The sequence below is a fragment of the Aotus nancymaae genome, unplaced genomic scaffold (genome assembly GCF_030222135.1).
Source record: "Aotus nancymaae isolate 86718 unplaced genomic scaffold, 86718_ANA_hifiasm-v0.15.2.pri h1tg000014l, whole genome shotgun sequence".
Taxonomy (NCBI): Eukaryota; Metazoa; Chordata; class Mammalia; order Primates; family Aotidae; genus Aotus; species Aotus nancymaae.
This window is the reverse complement of record NW_026988425.1, coordinates 63379543-63399386: the sequence shown is the minus strand read 5'-3', so window position 1 is coordinate 63399386 and position 19844 is coordinate 63379543. Positions and strand designations below refer to the sequence as shown.

The 19844-nt window shown below is 43.6% G+C and overlaps 1 protein-coding gene across 7 annotated transcripts in view; it reads left to right on the top strand.

Moving 5' to 3' along the window:
* Positions 1-19844, top strand: part of CCDC125 (coiled-coil domain containing 125) — a 51805-nt gene that overhangs the window by 24673 nt on the left and 7288 nt on the right. For 6 of the 7 annotated variants that reach the window (XM_064376024.1, XM_064376025.1, XM_012462217.2 and 3 more), the window contains 6 exons: positions 2198-2275; positions 3003-3088; positions 5974-6056; positions 10307-10422; positions 15993-16100; positions 19111-19285. In XM_064376024.1, the coding sequence (XP_064232094.1) occupies positions 2198-2275; positions 3003-3088; positions 5974-6056; positions 10307-10422; positions 15993-16100; positions 19111-19285 (646 nt within the window). The remainder of the gene's footprint in view (positions 1-2197; positions 2276-3002; positions 3089-5973; positions 6057-10306; positions 10423-15992; positions 16101-19110; positions 19286-19844) is intronic. The other variant, XM_012462222.3, reaches the window with a different exon arrangement.

The following is a 19844-nucleotide window of genomic DNA, read 5'->3' as shown; positions in this document are numbered from 1 at the left end:
GGCCCCCCCGAATCTCATGTCCTTGCATTTCAAAACCAGTCATGACTTCCCAACCATCCCCCAAACTCTTGACTCATTTAAGCGTTAACCCAAAAGTCCATAGTCCAAAGTCTTATCTGAGACAAGGCAAGTCCCTTCTGCCTATGATCCAGTAAAATCAAAAGCAAGCTAGTTACTTCCCAGATACAATGGGGGTATAGGTATTGGATAAATATAGCCATTCCAAGTAGGAGAAATTGGCCAAAACAATGGGGTTACAGGGCCCATGCTAGTCCAAAATCTAGCAGGGCAGTCAAATTCTAAAGCTCCAAAATGATCTCCTTTGACTCCAGGTCTCACATCCAGGTAACGCTGATGCAAGAGGTGGGTTCCCATGGCCTTGGGCAGCTCCGCCCCTGTTACTTTGCAGGGTACAGCCTCTCTCCCCGCTGCTTTCACGGGCTGGCATTGAGATTCTGCAGCTTTTCCAGGTGCACAGTGTAAGCCATGGGTGGATCTACCATTCTGGGATCTGGAGGACGGTGGCCCTCTTCTCACAACTCCACTAGGTGGTGCTGCAGTAGGGACTCTGTGTGGGGCTCCAACCCCACATTTCCCTTCTGAAGTGCCCTAGCAGAGATTCTCCATGAGGTCCCTGGCCCTACAGGAACCTTCTGCCCGGACATTCAGTTGTTTCCATACATATTCTGAAATCTAGTGGAGGTTCCCAAACCCCAGTTCTTGACTTCTCAGTACCCACAGGCTCAACAACATGTGGAAGCTGCCAAGGCTTGGGACTTGCACTCTCTGTAGCCACAGCCCAAGCTGTACCTTGGCCCCTTTCAGCCACCGCTAGAGTGGCTGGGATGAGGGCACCAAGTCCCTATACTGCACATAGCATGGGGATCTAGGCCCTGCCCACGAAACCATTTTTTCCTCCTAGACTTCTGGTTGGTGATGGAAGAAGTTGCTGCAAAGGTCTCTGACATGCCTTGGAGACATTTTCCCCATTGTCTTGGGGATTAATATTCAACTTCTCATTACGTATGCAAATATCTGCAGCTGGCTTAAATTTATCCTTAGAAAATGGGATTTTTTTATCTATCGCATTGTCAGCCTGCAAATTTTCCAAACTTTTATGTTCTGCTTCCCTTTTAAAACTGAATGCCTTTAACAGTAGCCAAGTCACGTTTTGAATGTTTTGCTGTTTAGAAATTTCTTCCGCCAGATGCCTTGCATTATCTCTCTCAAGTTCAAATTTCCATAAATCTCTAGGGCAGGGCAAAATGCCACAAATCTCTTTGCTGAAACATAACAAGAGTCACCTTTGCTCCAGTTCCCAACAAATTCCTCCTCTCCATCTAAGACCACCTCAGCCTGGATTTCATTGTCTATGTCATTATCAATATTTCTATCAAGGCCACTCTATAAGTCTCTAGAAAGTTTCAAACTTTCCCATGTTTTCCTGTCTTCTTCTGAGCCCTCCAAACTGTTCCAACCTCTGCCTGTTCTCCAGTTCCAAAGTTGCTTCCATATTTTTGGGTGTCTTTTCAGCAATGCCCCACTCTACTGGTCCCAAATTACTGTATTGGTCTATTTTCACACTCCTGATAAAGACATACATTCTCAAGGCTGGTAAGAAAAAGAGGTTTAGTTGGACTTACAGTTCCACATGGCTGGGAAGGTCTCAGAATCATGGCGGGAGGCAGAAGGCACTTCTTACATGGTGGCAGCAAGAGAAAATGAGAGCGATACAAAAGCAGAAACCCCCGATAAAATCATCAGATCTTATGAGACTTATTCACTACCACGAAAGCAATATGGGAGAAACTGTCTCCATGATTCAAATTATCTCCCACCGGGTCCCTTCTACAACGTGGGAATTATGGGAATACAATTCAGGATGAGATTTGGGTGAGGACACAGAGCCAAACCATATCAGGTGGTTTTCACTTTTTGACTGATGAATAGAAAGTGCTCTGAACACTTTCTTTGTGTGGAAAGTTCATTCGTTCATTCCCGCATTCAGTGGAAAAGAACCAAACCAAGATCTCCTGACTTTTGAACTATCAGACTCTCCATAAAAGGTGGTCACTGTGAAATACTTATCTCAATTTATCTTAATTTTCTGTTGCCTTAAAATAAAAGAGAAGTTCATGACGTACATAGGAGTGATTACAAATTTAATTTATGCTGATGCTAGTTTTATTTTTCTTAGGCAATACTTGGTAAAGCCACAAGTCATACGCAGGCAGTGCTTCAAAAAACTATGGAACAAAAGAGATCCTTGGAGAAGGTATTTGCTGCTTTCAGTCTAGACTTAATTCAGTCCAATAAGCTTTAATATAATTTCCCTAAATTCACCATACTAATGGATCTGTCGTTTGTGCTTACCCTATGCTAGATATGCTTCAGTTCTGATGGTCTTCCCTTTTGAAGTTTACAGCTAAAACAGATTGTCATGTGCACAATGAATTAAGGTTATTTTTCCCCCCATATTAAGGTAGTAGGAGGCCTGCCAAATTGATACTTCTCATTTTTCTTCTTAAAAAAATTTTGTTTAATCCTTATCCTTGCCTGGCAGAGCATATGTCTTTCTGACCATCTCATCTTCACTATAAAGGTAGTTAGGAATCATCCTAGGTGGTCACGTCTCCTATGCCTGGTGTGTTCTCCCTTGGTAGGACCATTGAGCTAATATTTCCAGGACTGGATTTTGCTTGAGGTCTCTACTTGCGACAGAGGTGGGCACTGAGAAATCCAGGTGTAGCAATCCAGCAAATTTTGAAGCCAAACAATTTGAGTTTTTTTCAATATTAAGTGAGTTTTGGCAGAGTTGTTTTGAGTGCTAAAGAGGCATGTTATATATGTTTACAAATGTCATAGACACTTTTTGAGCAATAATTTTTTCTCTTTAAACCATTTCTGTGGACTGATTATAGGATTTATTTCAGCTGTTCACAACGTCCTGAAATGATTTATTTGTAGTAATTTGCCATGAAGATACTATTTTATTTCTGTAGGAAATAAATGCCTTGCAGTGGGAAATAGAATTTGATCATAATAGATTTAAAAATATAGAAGAATCTTGGATCCAAAAATATGACAGGTTTGTATATTGCTCTATTATTTTTCTTTGACAATCTTTAAAATGTATGTAATTCAAAAGTAATTTGTGCTTTCTTCTTTGAACTAAGTGCAAAAGATTATAAAATTTGTATTGCTTATCCACTTAATACTTGCGTATTTTTCTGTTAGTGTTAATTTTCTTTTTTTCTCTTACCTTTTCCATCCCCCTTAGTGACTTTCTTTTAACAGCATAGTGTTAATTTTCTTTAAAAAAAAAATTGCATAGGCCGAGTGCAGTGGCTCACGCCTATAATCCCAGCACTTTGGGAAGCCAAGGTAGGAGGATCACTTGAGCCCAGGAGTTTGAGACTAGCCTGGCCAACGTGGTGAAACCATATCTGTACAAAACTACAAAAATTAGCTGGATATGGTGGCTTGCACCTGTAGCCCCAGCTATGTGGAAAGCCGACATGGGAGGATTACTTGAACTGGGAAATTGGAGGCTGCAATGAGCTGTGATCGCACCACTGCACTCTAGCCTGGATGTCAGAGAGAGTCTGTGTCTCAAAAACAAAACAAAACAAAACAAATATAAACCCAAATAGTATAAACTCTATTTTAAAATGTAGTATAAGAATTATTTTAGAATTGGAACTATTTGTTTTTTTTCAAACAAAATCTTTTGAGGGACTGGTCATGATGGCTCACACCTGTAATCTCAGCACTTTGGGACCCTGAGGTGGGAGGACTGCTTTGGTCCAGGAGTTCAAAATCAGCCTAGATGACATAGCAAGACCCTCATCTTGTTAAAAAAAAAAAAAAAAAAAAAAAAAAGATTAAAAATAGGATGGTTAAGATGGTAAATTTCTTTTTTTTTTTAAGACAGAGTCTCACTCTGTCACCAGGCTGGAGTGCAGTGGCTCGATCTCGGCTCACTACAACCTCTGCCTCCCAGGTTCAAGCAATTCTCCTGCCTCAGCCTCCTGAGTAGCTGGGACTACAGGCACATGCCACCACGCCCAGCTAATTTTTTTGTATTTTTAGTAGAGATGGGGTTTCACCATGTTGGCCAGCATAGTCTCCATCTCTTGACCTTGTAATCCACTTGTGTTGGCCTCCCAAAATGCTGGGATTACAGGCATGAGCCACCGCACCCAGCCCAATTTTTTTTTTTTAAACAGTTTCGCTCTTGTTGCCCAGGCTGGAGTACAGTGGTGCAATCTTGGCTCACTGCAACCTCTGCCTCCTGGGTTCAAGTGATTCTCCTGCCTCAGCCTCCCAAGTAGCTGAGATTACAGGCATGCACCACCACTCCTGGCTAATTTTATGTTTTTGTGGAGATAGGGTTTCTCCATGTTGGTCACGCTGATCTCAAACTCCCAACCTCAGGTGATCCGCCTGCCTCAACCTCCTGAGTAGCTGGGATTACAGGTGTGCACTGCCACGCCTGGCTACTTTTTTTTTTTTTTTTTGAGATTGAGTTTTGCTCTTATTGCCCAGGCTGGAGTGCAATGGCGCCATTACAGCTCACTGCAGCTTCCGCCTCTTGAGTTTAAACGATTCTCCTGCCTCAGCCTCCTGAGTAGCTGGGATTACAGGTGCCCACCACCATGCCCAGCTGATTTTTGTATTTTTAGTAGAGACAGGGTTTTGCCATGTTGGCCAGGCTGGTCTTGAACTCCTGACCTCAGGTGATCTGCCTGCCACGGCCTCCCGAAGCGCTAGGATTACAGGCTTGAGCCACCATGCCCGGCCTAATATTGTATTTTTAGTGGAGATGGGGTTTCTTCATGTTGGTCAGGCTCCTCTCAAACTCCTGATCTCAGGTGATCTGCCTGCCTTGCCTTCCAAAGTGCTGGAATTACAGGTGTGAGCCACTACGCCCAGCCCAAGATGGCAAATTTTCATGTTCTGACAATCAGCTCCAAAGAGAGAAAAAATATATTTGGAACAACTCTTTTATTAGTGTGAGTTTATTTAATAACTTTAAATTATACACTTTATGGCCAGGTTCCCCATTTTGTTTATCCATTCATCCCTGATGGACACTTGAGTTACCTCTACCTTTGCCTATTTTGCATGATGCTGCTATGAACATGAGTGTACCCTATGTATCTTTTTTTTTTCCATGAAATACTTTGTTGGTTTTCTTTTTTAGAGCACTTACAGTTTCACAGCAAAATTGAGCAGAAGGTACAGGGATTTCCCATATACACAGCCTCCCCTACTATCAACATCCCCTACCAGAGTGGTACATTTTTTATAACCAATGTTGATATGTCATTACTACCCAAAGTCAATAGTTTACATGAGGGCCTATGTATGTAAGTTTCTGAAGGTAACTTAAGCATATAGTTATTTCAAATGGTGATTAAGTAAAGAGAATGAGTATGTAGAATGTAATGCTTAGAAATATTTCTGGTTCTGATTATGTCTCAACTAAGAAACGTTAAGAGTATGTTTAGGCTGGGCACAGTGGCTCACACCTGTAATCTCAGCACTTTGGGAGGCCAAGGTGGGCAGATCACTTGAGGTCAGGAGTTTGAGACCAGCCCGGCCAACATGGTGAAACCCTATCTCTACTAAAATACAGAAATTAGCCGGGTGTGGTGGCAGCTGCCTGTAATCCTAGCTACTTGGGAAGCTGAGGCAGGAGAATCACTTGAACCTGCCAGACAGAGTTTGCAGAGTTTGAGATGAGATTGTGCCACCACACGGCAGCCTGGGCGACAGAGTGAGACTCGGTCTCAAAAAAAAAAAACCTGACTACATTCCTTTAAATTGTTTTTATTTTTATGATACATGTACATTCCAGACTATTTTGAAGTAGGAAAAACTATATTTAGATTTTTGTGTTCCAATTATGGCAATAAAAATATTTTCACTGAGCAAGGAAGTATTAATGTTTCAGTTATTTTTTTCCAGGCTAAACTGTGAAAATGCGGTCCTCAAAGAGAATCTGAAAGTGAAAACAGAAAAAATTAAAATGCTAAAGTCTGACAATGCAGGTAATGATGATTTTTGTATTAAAAACACATGTATCAATAAACATAACATGCTAGTATTTTGAAATAATATACGATAAGCATAATAGAGGGAAGAAATGTATCATTTAGGTTTTTTAAATTTAAGAAAATTTATCAAGGTGAAATTCACATAACATAAAACTATTTAAAAGTGAACAATTCCTGGCTGGGCACGGTAGCTCATGCCTGTAATCCCAGCACTTTGGGAGGCCAAGGCGGGTGGATCATCTGAGGTCAGGAGTTTAAGTCCAGCCTGGCCATATAATGAAACCCTGTTTCTACTAAAAATACAAAACTTAGCCGGGCATGGGCACCTGTAGTTCTAGCTACTCTGGAGGCTGATGCAAACTAATTGCTTTTATTTGGGGGGCGAAATTTGCAGTGACCCAAGATAGTGACACTGCACTCCTGTCTGGGCAACAGAGTGAGACTTCGTCTTAAAAAAAAAAAAGTGAGCAATTCTTGCCAGGCACAGTAGCTCACGTTTCTAATCCCAGAACTTTGGGAGACCAAGGCAGGAGGATCACTTGAGCTTAGGAGTTTGAGGCCAGCCTGGGTAACATAGCAAGACTTGTTTGTACTAAAAACAAAAAATAACAACAGAAAAATCCAAATTGGACAGATGTGGTGACCCTGGCCTGTAGCCCTAGCTACTTGGGAGGCTGAGGTGAGAGGATCACTGGAGCCCAGGAGGTTGAGGCTGCAGTGAGTCCTGATTGTGCCACTGCACTACAGCTTGGGTGACAGAGCAAAACTGTGTCTTGAAAAAATAAATCAACAACTCAGTGGCATTCACAAAGTTGCCTAATCACCACTTCTGTCTAGTTCCAAACAGTTCCAGTACTCCAAAATAAAATTTCATACCCATTAAGTAATTTCTTCCCATTTTCTCCCTTTTTATTTAGTTTTCACTTAAAGCAAAATGGTAGAGTACCTGATGTTTGAAGAACCTAAGTAGAAATTATATATATGTATATATAATTTACATTATATATCTCTTTTTTATATCATTATGTATATCTCATATAATGGTCCAGCTTATGATGAAAGTTGATCCAAGGATATTAAATGTCTTAATATCCTTGGATCAACTTTTTTTAATTTAACTTTTTTTTTTTTTTGAGCCAGAGTCTCACTCTATTGCCCAGGCTGGAGTGGCTAGAGTGCAGTGGTGGGATCTCAGCTCACTGCAACCTCTGCCTCCCAGATTCATGCAATCTTCCTGCCTCAGCCTCCCGAGTAGCTGGGACTACAGGTGCCCGCCACCATGCCCGGCTAATTTTTGTATTTTTAGTAGAGGCAGGGTTTCACCATGTTGACCAGGCTGGTCTCAAACTCGTGACGTCAAACGACCATCCACTTTGGCCTCCCAAAGTACTGGGATTACAGGTGTGAGCTACCATCCCCAGTGTGAGCTACTGTGCCCAGCCTGATGTTAACTTTTTACAACTTTATTTTATTTATTTATTTATTTATTTATTTTCATACAGGGTCTTGCTCTGTTGCCCAGTCTGGAGGGCAGTGACACAATCACAGTTCACTGCAGCCTCCACTTTCTGGGCTCAAGAGATCCTCCCACCTCAGCCTCCCAAGTAGCTGGGACTACAGGCATGTTCCACCATGCCAAGCTAATTAAAATTGTACTATTATTATTTTATTATTATTATTATTATTATTATTATTTTTTGAGACAGAGTCTTGCTCTGTTGCCAGGCACCAGGCTGGAGTGCAGTGGCGTAATCTCGGCTCACTGCAGCCTCCATCTCCCGGGTTCAAGCAATTCTCCTGCCTCAGCCTCCCGAGTAGCTGGGACCACGGGTGTGCGCCACCATGCCCAGCTAATTTTTGTATTTTTTAGTAGAGATGGGGTTTCACCATGGTCTCGATCTCTTGACCTCGAGATCCGCCCGCCTCGGCCTCCCAGAGTGCTGGGATTACAGACGTGAGCCACCATGACCGGCCTATTTTTATTATTGAGATGGAATCTCGCTCCGTTGTCCAGGCTGGAGTACAGTAGCGCAATCTCAGCTCACTATGACCTCTGCCTCCTGGATTCAAGTGATTCTCCTGCCTCAGCCTCCTGAGTAGCTGGGATTGCAGACGCCCACCACCATGCCCAGCTAATTTTGAGGTGGAGTCTCACTCTGTTGCCCAGGCTGGAGTGCATTGGCACCATTTCAGCTCACTGCAACCTCTGCCTCCCAGGTTCAAACTATTCTCCTGCCTCAGCCTCCCAAGTAGCTGGGATTACAGGCATGTGCCACTGCATCTAATTTTTGTATTTTTAGTAGAGATGGGATTTCACCATGTGGGCCAGGCTGGTCTTGAATACCTAACCTCAGGTGATTCGCCTGCCTTGGCCTGCCACAGTGCTGGGATTGCAGGCGTGAGCCACTGTTCCCAGCCTAATTTTTGGTTTTTGTTTTTTTTCTTGGAGACGGAGTCTCGCTCTGTCACCCAGGCTGGAGTGCAGTGGCACAATCTCGCCTCACTGCAACCTCTGCCTCCTGGGTTCAAGTGATTCTCCTGCCTCGGCCTCCCGAGTAGCTGAAATTACAGGCATCCACTATCATGCCCAGCTAATTTTTTTGTATTTTTGTAGAGATGGGGTTTCACCATGGTGGTCAGGCTGGTCTTGAACTCCTGACCTCAGGTGATCTGCCTGCCTTGGTCTCCCAAAGTACTAACTTTTAAAAAAAATTTCATAGAGATGGTGGAGAGTCTTACTTTGTTACCCCATCTGGTCTTGGATTCCTGGCTTCCAGCAATCCTCCCACCTTAGCCTCCAAAAGTGCTGGGATTAAAGGTGTGAGCCACTGCACCTAGCCATAAAAATTTACAGAAGAGGCTAGTTCTCCCTTCTTAGCAGAAATTAAAGAGGTGGCTTGAAGAGGACAAAAGAAGCCAGGCACTGTTGCTCATGCCTATAATCCCGGTGCTATGGGAAGCCAAGGCAAGAGGCCAGGATCTGAGACCAATCCGGACAACATAGTGAGACTCTGCCTCTACAAAAAATAGACAAAAATTGGCCAGGCGTGGTAGCACACACCTCTAGTCCTGGCTACTTGGGAGGTTAAGGTAAGAGGATCCCTGGAGCCCAGGAATTTGAAGCTGCAGTGAGCTATGATTGGACCACTGCACTCTAGCCTGGGTGACAGAGCGAGACCCTGTCTCTTAAAGAAAATAAAGGAAAAAAAAGAAAAGGACAAAAGAAGCTCTAAATGGGGCTGAAAGCGGCACTTTATGCTGTGTGGTAACTGAGTTGTATAAACGCCTCCCCTGAGATCTGCATGTACAGCTGGTGCTTCTCAGCAACAGGGACTCAGGCTGATAAAGATGTCTCCTGTGTTAGATAAATAAGCTCAGGACAGAAGCTGCTCATCATCACAAGTCCTCTCCTTCTGTAGTAACACTCCACCCTGCAGTGACAGGGAAAAGATACTGTTTTCTGCTCTCCAGTAGACAGCAGGACCCTTCTTGTTCTAAATATTTGGTTTGATACCTTCTTGTGAAAACTCATAGCTAGTAGAAAAATCTGATCGAGCTTGGATAGCTGGTGTGTTTGACATGAATACAATATTTGAGATCTCACCATCCAGTTTTCTCACTAACCATAAAATCTCTGAATAATTTGCTTTTACATGTTCACTTTTTGAAAATCCTACAATTTTCCCAAGAGCAAACAGAGATCAGACCTCAGTTGCAAAGTTAAGATGCTTTTACATTAAAAATGACACCATGTCACCTAGTATTACGTATATTTGATCTTACGTGATACTCACTATTCTATCAGTTTCTCTGAATGGAGCCAGATCTTTTGGGTAGAGTGTTGTTTATAAGAAATGAGTATATGGCTGGGTGCGGTGGCTTACGCCTGTAATCCCAACACTTTGGGAGGCCAGGGCGGGTGAATCACCTGAGGTCGGGAGTTCAAGACCAGCCTGACCAACATGGAGAAACCCCATCTCTACTAAAAATACAAAATTAGCCAGGCATGGTGGTGCATGCCTGTAATCCCAGCTACTCGGGAAGCTGAGGCAGGAGAATTACTTAAAGCCAGAAGGCAGAGGTTGCTATGAGCTGAGATCGCACTATTGCACTCCAGCCTGGGCAACAAGAATGAAACTCCATCTCAAAAAAAAAAAAAAAGTATATGATGTTGGGGTAACTAAGTTGGATGAAGCTGGGAGTTAGACTTCATAATGAATACTTTCTCATATGGCCCTTCCTAGTTTTGAATCAACGGTATTTGGAGGCCCTCGCCATGCTTGATATCAAACAGCAGAAGATGGCTCAGGAAAACATGTGCTGTGATAAAAGTGGCTTTGCAGAGGCTTCAGGCCTGGAGGTGGGTAAGCGTGTAGGAAAGCTGAACAGAAGGGACATTTTCTGCTTTCCCTTTCTTACATGTTCTAGGATAGCACATACTTAGCAATTTGAGGATGAGAGTGAGAGAGGCCCCTGGGTTTGCCCAGGTCGGTTCTTCCAGCCTTACTGGTTCCATGCCCTTCATACAGGACATTCTTGGACATGAGGGAATGTGCTGGCCACTTCTGCCCCATTTATCTCTTACCTTTACAATTCTGGCAGAAGGTGTTAGTAATGTCTCACACCTGGGTTGGGACTTACAGTTTGAGTGCTTTCATACACATTGTTTTATCTGATCTTCATAGTAGTCTTGTGAGAGCTGCAAAGCAGCTATGATCCCTATTTTACAGAAGAGGAAACTAAGGCTCAAATAAGTTCAGTTACTTTCCTGATGTGACAAGGTCAATCTGTGGTAAAGCCAGGTTCAGAACAAAAATCTGCTGATGCAATGCCAATGGCTTGCAATGTGGGAGTTTGGCTAATGAAGTCAGAAGGGGCCTGGAACTCATAAGAAATTAGTGGATTCTCTGCATATCTCTGTGAAAAGAAAAAAAAAAGAAATTAGTCGAGCAGTGGATTGAGATGGGGCAGCCAGGTACTTATTGCGGAACTTAAGAAAAATTGGTGGCCAGGAGTGGCGGCTCATGCCTGTGATCCCAACACTTTGGGAGGCCGAGATGGGCAGATCACAAAGTCAGGAGTTCAAGACCAGCCTGGCAAACATGGTGAAACCCTGTCTCTACTAAAAATAGAAAAATGAGCCAGGCATGGTGGCAGGTACCTGTAGTCCCAGCTACTCGGGAGGCTGAGGCAGGAGAATTGCTTGAACCCAGGGGCGGAGGTTGCAGTAAGCCAAGATCACGCCATTGCACTCCAGCCTGGGTGACAAAGCAAAACCCTGTCTCAAAAAGAAAGAGAGAGAGAGAGCGAGAGAGGGAGGGAGGGAGAGAGGAAGGAAAGAAGGAAGGAAGGAAAGAAAAGATTGCTAATAATAGCAAATATCTGCATGGTCCTTAGCAAGTTCAGATGATGTTCTGAGTGCTTTGTACACATTGACATCTTTAGTCCTCACAACTACTCCAAGTGGGTACTGTTGTAATCCCCACTACAAATGAGGTAACAGAGGCATTAAGGGGTTAAGTAATGTGTCTGGCGTCACACAGCTAGTACGTGATAGAGCTGGGATTTGTACCCTGTAGACTGAGCTTAGAGGCGGTGCTTTTGAGCACCATGTTCTACTGCCAAGGGTGGAAAACTAGTGTAATAGCAAAAAGGAAAAATACAAGAAACAGCTTAGAGAAAGTTTAGGGACAGGGTGTTTTATGATAGTCTTGAGTAGGCTATGGGCCAGCCTTACCTCCAGCCAGGCAGGACCAAGGACCCCGACACAGCTGATGAGGGAGCACTGAAGTAAGAAAGTAGCACGGAAGCCAGGGGTCCTGGCTTTAACCTGTTGTGATTTATACTGGCCCTTCCCAGGTCTTAGTTGCTTTTGGCAGCTTAAGCATGGGCAATTATCAGGAGTAGGGAAATGAAAAGGGAAAAGACCTGTCTGCCACATATCCACCATTTGTACCTTCGGCTCAACCCAAAGCTTACTCCGTGCTTCACGGTTATCTTTGACGTGAGAAAGAATGTTCCGAAATGGCCTTTACACTAAGGGATACAGTGGAATTTTCCTCTCTGAAAAGTCTCTAAAATAGGATTACATTTTATGCTGCTCATCCATGTGAAATTTACAGCAACAGGAAGATGCTTAGATAACAATTTTTTAGTAAATTCCACATGAAACTTTTTTTTTTTTTGAGACAGGGTCTCACTCTGTAGCTCAGGCTGGAGTACAGTGGCACAGTCATGGCTCACTGTAGCTTAGACTTCCTGGGCTCAAGTGATCCTCTGACCTCAGCCTCCTGAGTAGCTGGAACTATGGGTTCACACCACCATCACACCCAGCTAATTTTTAAAGTTTTTTTTGTAGAGATAGGGTCTCATGTGGCCTAGGCTGGTCTTGAACTCCTGGGCTCAAGCTATCCGCCTGGCTTAGCCTCCCAAAGTGCTGGGATTACAGGTGTGAGCCACCACACCCACAACCATATATTTTAAAGTTTCATATGAAACTTTAAAATATATGGTCGTGGGACTTTAAAATATATGGTCTGGGCAGAGTGGCTTACGCCTGTAATCCCAGCACTTTGGGAGGCCAAGACGAGTAGATCACCTGAGGTCAGGATTTCGAGACCAGCCTGACCAACATGGAGAAACCCTGGCTCTACTAAAAATACAAAATTATCTGGGCATGGTGCCGCATGCCTGTAATCCCAGCTACTCAGGAGGCTGAGGCAGGAGAATCTCTTGAGTCTGGGAGACGGAGGTTGGGTGAGCCAGGATTGAGCCATTGCACTCCAGCCTGGGCAACAAGAGTGAAACGCTGTCTCAAAATATATATATATATGGTACAGGCCAGGAACAGTGGCTCACACCTATAATCCCAGCACTGTGGGAGGCCAAGGCGGGTGGATCATTTGTGGTCAGGAGTTCGAGACCAGCCTGACCACCGTGGCGAAACCCCATCACTACTAAAAATACAAAAAAAAAAGTAAAATTAGCTGGACATGGTGGCACATGCCTGTAATCACAACTACATGGGAGGCTGAGGCAGGAGAATCGCTTGAACCCAAGATGCAGAGGTGCAGTGAGCCGAGATCTTGCCACTGCATTCCAGCCTGGCTACAGAGCAAGACTTTGTCTCAAAAAATACAAAATAGGCCGGGCGCGGTGGCTCAAGCCTGTAATCCCAGCACTTTGGGAGGCCGAGACGGGTGGATCACGAGGTCAAGAGATCGAGACCGTCCTGGTCAACATGGTGAAACCCCGTCTCTACTAATACAAAAAATTAGCTGGGCATGGTGGCGCGTGCCTGTAATCCCAGCTACTCAGGAGGCTGAGGCAGGAGAATTGCCTGAACCCAGGAGGCGGAGGTTGCGGTGAGCCGAGATCGCGCCATTGCACTCCAGCCTGGGTAACGAGCGAAACTCCGCCTCAAAAAAAAAAAAAAAAAAAAAAAAAAAAATACAAAATAAATAAAATATATGGCACACCATGTTGTATTGCTCCAGTGAAATTGGTACATACTGGAATATATTGGGAAAGTAACTTGCAGTTAGCTTTTTTTTTTTTTTTTTTTTTGAGACAGAGTTGCTCTGTTGCCTAGGCTGGAGTACAATAGCGTGATCTCAACTCACTGCAACCTCTGCCTCCGAAGTTCAAGCAATTTTCCTGCCTCAGCCTCCGAAGTAGCTGGGATTACAGGCACACACCACCACGTCCAGCTAATTTTTATATTTTTAGTAGAGGTGGTTTCACCATGTTGGTCAGGCTGGTCTTGAACTCCTGACCTCAGGTGATCTGCCCACCTTGGTCTCCCAAAATGCTGGGATTATAGGTGTGAGCCACCACGCCTGGCCCACTTGTGGTTAGCCTTTAAAGTGGATTTTTAAGAAGTAAAATTATTGGGGGCCGGGCGCAGTGGCTCACGCCTATAATCCCAGCACTTTGGGAGGCCAAAGCGGGTGGATCACGAGGTCAAGAGATCTAGACCTCGTGATCTCTACTAAAAAAATAGTCTCTACTAAAAAATACAAAAATTAGCTGGGCATGGTGGCGCACGCCTGTAGTCCCAGCTACTCGGGAGGCTGAGGCAGGAGAATTGCTTGAACCCAGGAGGTGGAGGTTGCAGTGAGCCGAGATTGCACCATTGCACTCCAGCCTGGGTAACGAGAGCGAAACTCCATCTCAAAAAAAAAAAAAAAAAGAAGTAAAATTATTATACTACTTTTCTTCCAACTACAATGGTCAACTAAGTGTCAAAATAAAGGGATCAGAGTCTAGTTATTTATTTATTTATTTATTTTTGAGACAAGAGTTTTGCTCTTGTTGCCCAGGCTGGAGTGCAATGGCATGATTTCAGCTCATTACAGACGTCTGCCTCCCAAGTTCAAGCGATTCTCCTGCCTTAGCCTCCAGAGTAGATGGGATTACAGGCATGAGCCATCACGCCCAGCTAATTTTTGTATTTTCAGTAGAGACAGCGTTTCACCAAGTTGATCAGGCTGGTCTTGATCTCCTGACCTCATGATCCACCCGCCTTGGCCTGCCAAAGTGCTAGGATTACAGGCATGAGCCACCACACCTAGCCAGAATCTAGTTGAAAGAGTTTATTCAAGCATAGCAGTTGAGGAAAGATTACCCAGGAAGCACAGATTCCAAAGAAGTCAATGTTCTAAAATGTAGAAGTTTGAGCTAGTGTATATGGATAATGTTTAGGGAAGTTTAACAGAATCAGCATCTTTTTATGGCATGGTTTAGTGCTTAGAGCTTATTAGTTGAGGTGATTGTTTTCTTTTGAGGAAGGTATATTTTACATTGCACACTGAAGATGATTCTTTTGGGGAAGGTGTATTTTACATTCCACACTAACAAGCCATGGAGTTCTTTGGAAGTCATATAGCCTGAGTTAGGTATAGGAAGATAAGACAGTTAATCTATAGCAGAGGTCAGTGATGGAAGCAGGAAGATCTGATCTCTGGTCTCTCCTCCTCATTTACAGCACAAGAGCAGTGAGGAGGAGGGTTACTCTCTAATCTAGAAGCAGAATTGCAAACATAATACCTGACTCGGTCTCCAGGGCTTAACTTCACTCTTGGCATAAGTTTGAATAGTGCTAAGGTTTTATTCTTTTACACAGGAACCAATCGTATTTCTTTACATTTTTAGGAGTGGAGGGATGACTGTTTTTCCCACTGATACATTAAAATTCCCTCGTCATTTCTGAGCAGATGACTCTCCTTGGGAGGAAACTGGCAGTAGTTAATGCCAGGCATCGGGGCCAAACTGTCACAGGAAAGGTGTGCTATGGATGTTAGTGTGAACCATATTGTTGGGCTAAACTCCTGCCAAGGACTCAGACCTATAGGAGAATGATGCCAGGATTAAAGGTTTTAAGAATGAGATGAAGGAAAGCAAAATTCCTTTGTTTGTGTTCTAAGTCATGACATTCTTTTCCTCATTTGTAGTTAATTTCCACTTGTATTCTAAGATCCTAGTCTCAGCATTCTTCCATATATATATTTTTTTGAGATGGAGTCTCCCTCTATCGCCAGGCTGGCGTGCAGTGGCACGATCCTGGCTCACTACAACTTCCATTTTCTGGTTTCAAGCAATTCTCCTGCCTCAGCCTCCCGAGTAGCTGGGACTATAGGCACACACCACCACGCCTGGCTAATTTTTTTTGTGGTTTTAGAAAACGGGGTTTCACCATGTTTGCCAGGATGGTCTCGATTTCTTGACCTCGTGATCTGCCTGTCTCGGCTTCCCAAAGTGCTGGGATTACTGGTGTGAGCCATCGTGCCTGGCCTATTTTTTTTCCTTTCTAGTGTTTTTGGATCAGATGCCTGAGTAGTGGTGTGCATGAGTATGTGTGTAAATGCCCCTGTGTTTGCAGCTCAAACAGTGGGACACTTAGTAATGGGAGCGATGCTTTTCAATTTAAAGCTTGCAGTCCTCGGAGCCTGCCTTTGTCATGGGCCTGGAGGGAGCCCCTGTTCTTGTGCCAGAATGGCAGCGTCCACTCGGAAACTGCTTCTTCAGCTCAAACAAGAGGTATTGCATTATCACAACAACAAAAGCTTTAGTTTTGTTTCTCTACTAATAGTGGAATAAATAGACATATCTGCAATAATTAACTTCATTTTAGTAGTTATTGACCATGGAACTTACATTTAGTTTTTATGTGATAGTATTAACTTACAGACTAGATTTTGTTTACCTAGTTCAAAAATGCAAATATTAATAGTACTTGGGGCAGGGTGCAGTGGCTCACGCCTGTAATCCCAGCACTTTGGGAGGGTAAGGCGGGTGGATCACCTGAGGTCAGGAGTTTGACATCAGCCTGGCCAACATGGTGAAACCATGTCTCTAATAAAAATACAAAAAATTATCTGGGCATGGTGGCAGATGCCTGTAATCCCAGCTACTTGGGAGGCCAAGGCAGGAGAATCACTTGAACCTGGGAGGCAGAGGTTGCTGTGACCCGAGATTGCGCCACTGCACTCCAGCCTGGGCAACAAGAGCGAAACTCCATCTCCAGATAGTATTTGGTGTAATATTTGAAGCCACCTAAATTCATTTGCCTAAGTTTATAATTAATATTCCTAAAATTTACATTGTTCTCATCTATACATGGCCCTAAAATTACTACATAATAGAAAGAAAAGGTACATTTATGCTTAAAATCACTAGGATTAGCAACACTGATTAATGGAGAGATAAGCATGGAATGTATTTGAACAGCAGCAAGGTACAGTGAAAGGAACCTTTGTACCAGCGAGACCTAGGTTTGCGTCTTTGCTCCACCATTTACTAGCTGTGTGGCTTTGGATAGGATACTCTCAGGTTTCCTACTATGTTAAGTGGAGGGTAATAACTACTTTGGATCGTTGTTATGAGAATAGAGGAAATAGAGATACAATGTTTAGCATAGTGCCATGAATGTTGCCAGACATTTAATTAAACAATAGCTGCCATTATGTTTGGTCTTTACTTACAAATATAGTAGTACATGGGCCATAATTCTAAAATGTTTTACCTTTACTGAAGGTATGGAATTTAAAGTCCTTAGGTGTGGTAAACCACCGTGGCACATGTTTACCTAGGTAACAGACCTGCATCCTGCACATGTATCCTAGAACTTAAAATAGAATAAAATAGAACAAAATTAAATTTTAAAAAATAAAGTCTTTAGAGTATATAGGAAAACGAACAGTTGGACAGTAGCCATTCATTAAGAAAAGCATGAGGGGTAATGGTTACACCTGTAATCCCAGCACTTTGGGAAGTTGAAGTGGGAGAATCACTTGAGCCTAACATCACAACTACAGTGAGCCATATTCACGCCACTGCACTCTAGCCTGGGCGACAGAGTGAGAGACCCTGTCTCCAAAAAAAAAAAAAAAAAAAAAAAATGGCTAGGTGTGGTGGCTTACACCTGTAATTCTAGCACTTTGGGAGGCCGAGGCAGGTAGATTGCCAGAGTATGTGATCAGCCTGGGCAACATGGTGAAACCCCGTCTCTACTAAAATATAAAAAATTAGCCAGGTGTGGCAGTGTGTGCCTATAGTCCCAGCTCCTTAGGAGGCTGAGGCAGGAGAATTGCTTGAAACTGGGAGGCAGAGGTTGCAGTGAGCCAAGATCATACCACTGCACTCCAGCCTGGATGAGAGAGTGAGACTCTGTCTTAAAAAAAAAAAAAGGGGGCCGGGCGCGGTGGCTCACGCCTGTAATCCCAGCACTTTGGTAGGCCGAGGTGGGTGGATCACGAGGTCAAGAGATCGAGACCATCCTGGTTAACATGGTGAAACCCCGTCTCTACTAATCCAAAAAATTAGCTGGGCATGGTGGCGCGTGCCTGTAATCCCAGCTACTCAGGAGACTGAGGCAGGAGAATTGCCTGAACCCAGGAGGCGGAGGTTGCGGTGAGCCGAGATCGCGCCATTGCACTCCAGCCTGGGTAACGAGTGAAACTCTGTCTCAAAAAAAAAAAAAAAAAAAAAGCCGGGCGCGGTGGCTCATGCCTGTAATCCCAGCACTTTGGGAGGCCGAGGCGGGTGGATCACGAGGTCAAGAGATCGAGACCATCCTGGTCAACATGGTGAAACCCCGTCTCTACTAAAAATACAAAAAATTAGCTGGGCATGGTGGCGCGTGCCTGTAATCCCAGCTACTCAGGAGGCTGAGGCAGGAGAATTGCCTGAACCCAGGAGGCGGAGGTTGCGGTGAGCCGAGACCGCGCCATTGCACTCCAGCCTGGGTAACAAGAGCGAAACTCCGTCTCAAAAAAAAAAAAAGAGACTGGGTGCAGTGGCTCACGCCTGTAATCCTAGCACTTTGGGAGGCAGAGGTGGATGGAGGTCGGGAATTCAAGACCAGCCTGACCAACATGGAGAAACCCCCCTCTTTACTAAAAATACAAAAATTAGCCCAGCATGGTGGCACATGCCTGTAATTTCAGCTCCTCAGGTGGCTGAGGCAGGAGAATTGCTTGAATCTGGGAGGTGGAGGTTGCGGTGAGCTGACATCGCGCCATTGCACTCCAGCCTGGGCAACAAGAGTGAAACTCCGTCTCAAAAAAAAAAAAAAGGAAAAGAAAAACATGAGATTACATTGATCACAGTCAAGGTCAGCTATGAGACGTATTTGAAAGGTGGTATTTATCATTATTTTTAGCAGTGTTGTCTGGAATGGCCCAAAGCTGAATTGGAATGCAGCCTTTGGCATCTGCATACCTTTCATGCTGGGCCCTTTATCCCAGGACTTGAGCAGGACACACACACAGGGCCTGCATGTGGTAGGGAGGTCCAGGGGTTAGATTATCCGGCAGTTGACAGGCACCACAAGGGAGACTGCTGATAATCTGGATCAGAGTAGTTGCAGAAGTAGCAAGTATTAATTAGCATAAGCAGATAAACTAGATCAAACACAGGCAATAGACCTGTGTTAGGTAGGGTGATTGGTGCTAGGCAGGGAGATTGCATATGTTAATTTGATTCAGCATTCAGCAGGAATTGTTCTGGTTTTGCCTCTGACACATCTCAAACTTTCTTTAAAAACCAGTTGGAACTTTTGCAGAAGAGTAAAGAAGAAGCTTACGTAATGGCAGATGCTTTCAGAATTGCATTTGAGCAACAATTAATGAGGAAAAATGACCAGGCACTAAGATTGACACAAATGGATAAAATGTGTAAAAAAGCAACAAAATGGATAAACTGGAAGCACCTTAAAGAGGATGGTAACTATGAATTATAATGGCAATAAGTAGGTGAAAATTTGGTTGTTTTGCTTATAATCCAAGTTGATGAAGCACACTTAATCCAATATGGGCAAATATAATTGAAACTTCACATATGGTTGTGGTTTACTTAAAAATTGAGCAACTGTGGAAAAAAGGAGTCATTGGATATTACATGTGCAGATGAACTACTGGAATCAACAAAACATAATATAACAGGAATATCTCTTTTCTAGTACTCTTCTGTTTAATTTAAACAAGACCACGTTTAGTGGAAAAACTTTGTAATCAATGTGCTAGGTGATTAAAGGGAAACTGCCATGAAAGAAGCAATGTTAAAAATGTCATTTAAACAAGACATTAAATGTATCTATCTAATTAAACTTTATTGAAATGTATGCGTCTGAAAAGCAAATTGAGGAATAGAGGGAAAACCTTAAGTTGGACAAATTAATAAAATATTAGAAAAAATGAAGCAGAAGTTTAGGTTTATGTTTTGGGTCTTGAGCCCATCAAAAGTTTATGGCCAGGCCGGGTGCAGTGGCTCACGCCTATAATC